The sequence below is a fragment of the Gallus gallus genome, chromosome 3, assembly GCF_016699485.2.
Source record: "Gallus gallus isolate bGalGal1 chromosome 3, bGalGal1.mat.broiler.GRCg7b, whole genome shotgun sequence".
NCBI classification, from domain to species: domain Eukaryota; kingdom Metazoa; phylum Chordata; class Aves; order Galliformes; family Phasianidae; genus Gallus; species Gallus gallus.
In genome coordinates this window covers 22493444-22499443 of record NC_052534.1, presented here as the reverse complement: position 1 = coordinate 22499443, position 6000 = coordinate 22493444, and the positions used below count along the sequence as shown (strand labels likewise).

The 6000-nt window shown below is 46.0% G+C and overlaps 1 protein-coding gene across 2 annotated transcripts in view; it reads left to right on the top strand.

Moving 5' to 3' along the window:
• The first annotated feature begins 1035 nt into the window (after positions 1–1035).
• Positions 1036–6000, top strand: part of SYT14 (synaptotagmin 14) — an 85006-nt gene continuing 80041 nt past the window's right edge. For both annotated transcript variants that reach the window (XM_015283858.4, NM_001397427.1), the window contains exon 1: positions 1036–1139. In XM_015283858.4, coding sequence (XP_015139344.1) covers positions 1127–1139 — 13 coding nt within the window. In that variant the 5' untranslated portion in view covers positions 1036–1126. The remainder of the gene's footprint in view (positions 1140–6000) is intronic.

The window sequence follows — 6000 nt, the reverse complement described above, 5'->3', positions numbered from 1 at the left end:
CAGCGCTCTCAGGAATGAGGTTTGAATATTGGGTGGTGCTGTGGGTTGGTCTCCATGATCCTTGTGATTCTGTCAGGGGAAGGAGCAACCAGTGGGGCAGGAGCTGGAGGCAGGAAGGTGCAAGGAGAGGATGTGAGCCACAGCAAAGGACCTCCATGGTCAAGTTCCCACCAGACAGCAACCTGCTCCCCTCAAAAAGAGCCATGCGCAGTACCACAGCGTTAACCCCTTCTAAATTCATCTCATCCCTTTTAGTGTTACATTTACCTCAAGCATTTTTGGAAGATAATTACGAATGTGAAGGTGTCACATCTGTCTGAAGATACCTAACGTGCTTGTGAACATGGTTACCATTTTATGCCCCTAAAACTATAGGAAATCAGACACTATGGTTACAAAATGTTAAAGTAGGAAACAAAAGGCACTAAAAAGTGAGAATTCTAGTGTCTTTATTGTCTACAAAACCGGATTGACTCTCAGATGCCATCTGCCCAGTGCACCCAGTGGGACAGGAGGGAGCAGCCTCAGTGATCACGCACTGTGGAGCAGTGTGCACGGGTAACTTTAATTCTGACGTATGCTGTCATCCAACAGCTTCTCTTAGCAAAAGGAGGGTATTTTCAGCACCGTCACTGGAACGTGCAGGCATTCACACCTGCACAGTAGAAGTGCTGCACACCTGGCTCAGGTGCCGAGGGGAAATTGCTTTACTTGTCGTGAGAAGGAATCAGTCTTTTAACTACACAGCTGTCAGGGTGGAGCGACGTCACGTGTACCCCCTACCCCACCTCAATCACTGTGGGAAGCGCCCCCTGGCAGACCGTAGCGCGCGGGGCGCCCCCGCACGGCCTGGCCCATCGCCCACCTGCCGCCGGGGCGGGGCCGTTGGGCTCTCACGGGCGCGCGCCTCGACCGTTCAACGGCCGCCGCTCGAGCGAGCGCGCGCGCGCTGGGCGGGGGGAGGAGTCACGCGCCCCGGCCCGCTCCACCGACCCGCCTCCCCCCCCCCCAACCCGCTCCCCGCCACCCCCGCCCGGCCCCGAGCGGCGCTCCCGTCTGGCAGCCGCTGCGCTCGGCAGCGCCTCTCCTGCGTGCGCTCCAGTTGGTACGGCCCACCGCGGGGATCATGGCGATTGATGGTAAGTAGGCCAATAACGGGCTCCCCTCGTCCCCGCTCGCTCCCCTCCTCCCACGGCCCACCTCCCCTCCCCCGGGCACGAGGAGGGGGACGGCTGGGGGGGCGCAGCCGGGCTGAGGGGAGCGAGGGGCGTCTCCTCCCCGTCCTCCCTTCTACTCAGCCCGGCGGCCGCGGGGAGGAGGACGGATGCCGGGCGGGCGTCCGTGGGCGCCGCGGAGGCGGCGGCGTTGTGTCCGGAGCTTTCTCCCGCTGCCGTGAGCCGCCCTTGGGGGTGGCGGGGGCGACTGCTCCGGAGCTCGGCGGCCCTGCCGGGGTCGGGGCTGGCAGGGGGCTCTGCCGGAGGGCTCCGCGGGCAGAGAGTGCCTGCGAGCAGCTCCGGGGCTGGGTGTCGGTCGCGACAAGGTGTAAACCTTCTTCTCCCGGGGGACTTGATGGGCTGCTTTACAACTAGCCTGCCCCTCTGGCCTTTGCTCGTCAGTCGGGAGAGCAACAACAAAGGAGTGAGATGCGCTCGGCACTTGTTGGGTTTGCTTGGAGATGGTCGTCGGGAAAGGAAGGGCTTTGTTTTGAAACCTTCCTTCTCCGTTCTGAGAGTGATTGTACGCTTTGTTACATATCCTTTAAAAAAAATAAAATCTTAGAACTTTAGTTTCAGGGAAACAAGGCTTTAAGATATATCTCTTTGACCACCACAGCACTTGGCTTTGAAAGCCTCTGTTGTCTGAGCCTAAAGATTCTAGGGAAACTATCGGGAAAATAAACAAGCTGCTCCCCTTTGTTTTGCATGCGGGATGCTTCTGTGCTGTCAGTTGCCTTGAATTAGTGAATCAGGCCTCGGGAAGAAGTTGCGCTGCGCCGGCAGGGCTGCCTGTTCAGCCTGCCTCGGAAGCAGTGCGCGCCAGGACCGGAGCTGGCCAGTGCTGAAAAGCCGTCTGCGTGTTAGCGTGAAGATAGCAACATTGCCTGCTGGAGATGGAGTTTTTAAGTGACTCAAGCTCGGAAAGACATTTGTCAGACTCTCAAAATCTCTGTTTCCCTCTTAGGCTACGTTATTCTAAAAGTCCCCAGGAATTTTTTTAGAATGAAAAATATTCACGACAAATGAAAAATCGTATTTCATATTTTCAGAGGATTTCAGATATTACTTCTTAAAAATTAAAACAAATGCTCATGAATGAATTAAGCAATCTAACTTGTGAAAAGAATGCAATGCTTTTCAGTGGGGCCAGACCATGGAAATAGAACAAATGTCTTGTGGAACTGAAGCAACCATAATGGGACGTAAGCTCTGGGGGTGCTCAAGGCCAGGCTAGATGGGGCTTTGGGCAGCCTGGTCTGGTGGAAGGCGTCCATGCCCAAGACAGCAGGCTTGGAACTGGATGGGTTTTAAGGTCTCTTCCAATCCAAACCATCCCATGAGTCCAAAATTTGGTTTATAGTTTATACAATTAAAGGTGAGGCAGGGTAAAAGTATCTGATTGTGAAACTGATCTGCTGGGTTTTCTATTTAGTTCTCCTTCCTGAAAACAGAAAACAAAATGTATTCTCCTTGTGTATTCTGCAGCAGGAATCTTCCATGTTCTCAGTGGAGTAGCTGACTGCTGTAGGTTTGTTAGTAGGTGTTCCAGTTTTTATTCAGTGTACTCCTCCTCCTGTTTGTGCTACAGTATCCACCCGTGATGAACACTGTTTACTGCTCAGCAGTGTTTAAAAACATGAGCTTGGTTGGGGTGAATACTGACTCTCTGAGTCAGGATCACACCAGAGAATGTCAAAATATAGAATTTATTTAATGACCATGTAAATATGTAATTGATTTTAATCAAGTAAATAAAATATTTTGCATGATTTTAAAGACTGCAGTTGCATAGATTTTGGGGGGGCAGAGAGGAAGATGTTTAGTTTTGGTAAAGCCATATGAGATAAGCTTGACTACCAACTTCAAATTGAAAAATAAACATAAAATAGTTCAAAATTCGTTTGGAGCCCAATATATACATTTTGTGAAGAGTGCACAAAATTAAAAGAGCTCAAATTAAAATATGATTCTACGATCTGCAAGAAATGTAGAGCTTTTTGCAGCTCTTAAAAGTCTGTAAGCACTTTTTCATTGTTGCTATGTGATCATACCAGTTTACATTGGTACTAACACTAAAAACAAAAAAGGCTTTTCATATCAAGAATCTGAGAGAATCAAGGAGCCATTGGCGATGGCTATGGACCCTTATCATTGTGTTCAGTGACGATACTTACTTTTTTGCATTAAGGTTAGTGCTGGGCCTTTAAAAAGTAAGGATTCTTCAGGTGACCAAGCTCAAAACTTTAACTTAGCCATTGCAAGAACAGTTAAATCTTTCTCTTTAGACATTTAATGTCACATAAAATAATGTTTGTTTTCTTTGTGTGTTTGTTTTTGTTTTGCTTCTGTTTTACAGGCATCAGGTACATAGTTGCATGGTTTAGGCAATCCCAGATTTGCTAGGAAATAGCAGAGGGGAACCTAATAGGAAGATTTTGAGTACAAATAGTATTAAACAATTTTACTTACAGTTCTTATTTCTCATATATTTCTCTTCATAAATGACTAAATAAATCAGTATTAGTATTTGGTAGCAGGTGTATTTTGAGATACAAGGTGATTTATTGTTTAATAGTTCCACAAATTGTGGAAGAAGCAAATTTGTTCAATACAGAGAATATCAGGATGGGGGGATGGCAAGTACCGTGGGGAGTCAGCCGAAACTGAGAAGAGCAGTAAGACAGAATGGCCAACAGTCTGATAGAGATCATCTTACCTACAGCTGCCTGGGCCTGGTGTCCTGTGGCTGTTTGCTGGGGTTGGGAAGAGCGAGAGTTGGAGGGCTGTTTCTGAGAGCCCTTCAACATCACCATGGTAATGTTCAAATGACTGCCGCTACAAGGGTTTCTTTAACCTGTTCTGAGCAATAGCAAGACTTTGGTACCTGATTTAAGAGTTTTTATTTGATTCTGGATGAGGAGCTAGCAATGGAAATCATATTGCAGGGAGGATGGAAAAGAAATGTAAAGGTCACTGTGGAGGCTCTACAACCTGAGACAGAATCGTGTACACTCATGGATTTATTTCTGCCGCGTTTGGACTTCACTTGAATATGAAACACGGTTTAGGCTGTACAAAGTGGCGCATTTTTCAAGGAATGGAATGCATTTAGAGGTGAACCATCTCAGGTGGTTATTTTTCCTTGTGAGATTAGTGCTAAGAATTCAGAAGTAGCATTGAAGAGAATAGTGAGCCATGCAGACAAATGGATGTAGTACAGAAGAAAGATTTATAGCATAGTGCTCTAATTTGTAAATTATTGGTTGAGTAATGAGACTAATGAAGATGGCTCTTCATATTTTCTCCTTGTGATCCCACCAGTATAATGCTTTCCCATCTGTTTATGGTTCCTCCTGTGGTACGTGGAGGTCCTCCTCATATGTCTAAGCTTTTGAATACCTTTCATTTTGTCCCTGCATCTCCTGAGTGTCTCTGGAGTGCCCTCAGCTCTCCTGTGTTTCTGGCAAGCTTGTCCTCCTTTTTGTTCTGCATCTGCCAGCTGTTTGATTGACAGCAGGCTGGCTGCCCCTGGGCTTGGTGAGATCTGTGGCTATGCTGTAGATGGTTGCTGATTTTCATGAAACTTTAAATCCTGGAAGTATTGTGTTCTGACAACTTTGTATCAATTTTAGCATTAATTAGCCTGTGAATTCATCAGCAATGGAAGAATGGGGTGGGAAACAGACTTTTTGGTTATATAACCCTCACTTTCTTGGGAAACAAAGCCAAAAGTACCAAGTGAAGCTACTTTTCATTTATGAATATAAGAAGAGAGAGGTGTTAGAACCCTGCTTCGTAAGGATTACATTAAAATTATGCATAGTCACAAGCTTCATAATCTAGACAAGAAACCAAGGAAAGAAGAATGAGCTGCATTCAGTGCCTACATAGGGGTATCGTGTATGGCCCATGGGTTGAATCTGCCCTAGGGAATAGCTTTGTCTTGACTTCTGCTTTACCTGGGGGTATTGCTGCAGTAGGCATTGTGAGGGTGTAAGATGGCAAGGAGATACTCAGGTTAGTGCTGACCTGAATAGGCTAACTGCTGAATGGGATTGAGTTGTGCTTCTGAATCTAAAATGGTGCAGCCAAGGAAGTTGTCAAGGAGAAGCAGCTGTATTAGATAAAGCCTAAATGTAAGAAGCCACGTTTTATACCCACATTAGACCCACTTTAAATGCATTTGTTAAATGTGGAGTGGATCAATTGTTGAGGTATCCGGTTTTATCAGTCACACAGAATCCATTTAATATTTTTTATGCTCATTCACTGTCCGTAGTGAAAACATTCAGCGAGAATTATCAGGTGTTAATTTTTTTTCTGTTGTCATTTTAAGTATGGTTCCCTGCATTATTTGCTGATGACAGTAAAGCCTTGCCATGTACAAAACTAACAATTTCCTGGATGGATTTGTGTTACATCACCACCACTGTACTGTTGGGCCAATTGAAATTAAAAGGCCATTAGTTCTGTCTACTTCAAGGTAATACAACGGGGTGCCTTTAAAAAAAAAAATCCAACCTGTAATGCTCTGCAGACATCTTTTTGACATACTCCTCATGGGCTGAGATGAAACTGTTGTACTTCATGTAAAAAGAGGTGTTCTGTTCAGAGTGAAATTCTGGAATCCAGTTCATTTTGAATGCTTGGCACTAGAGCAAATTGAAGCTTTTGGCATTCAGGATGGACATGCAGGATAGCAAACACCCAGTGTCTACTTGATTAAAAGTGCTAGCTTATATTGTCTATCAAAGTACAGATTTATAACTAAGAGGAAAGAGTC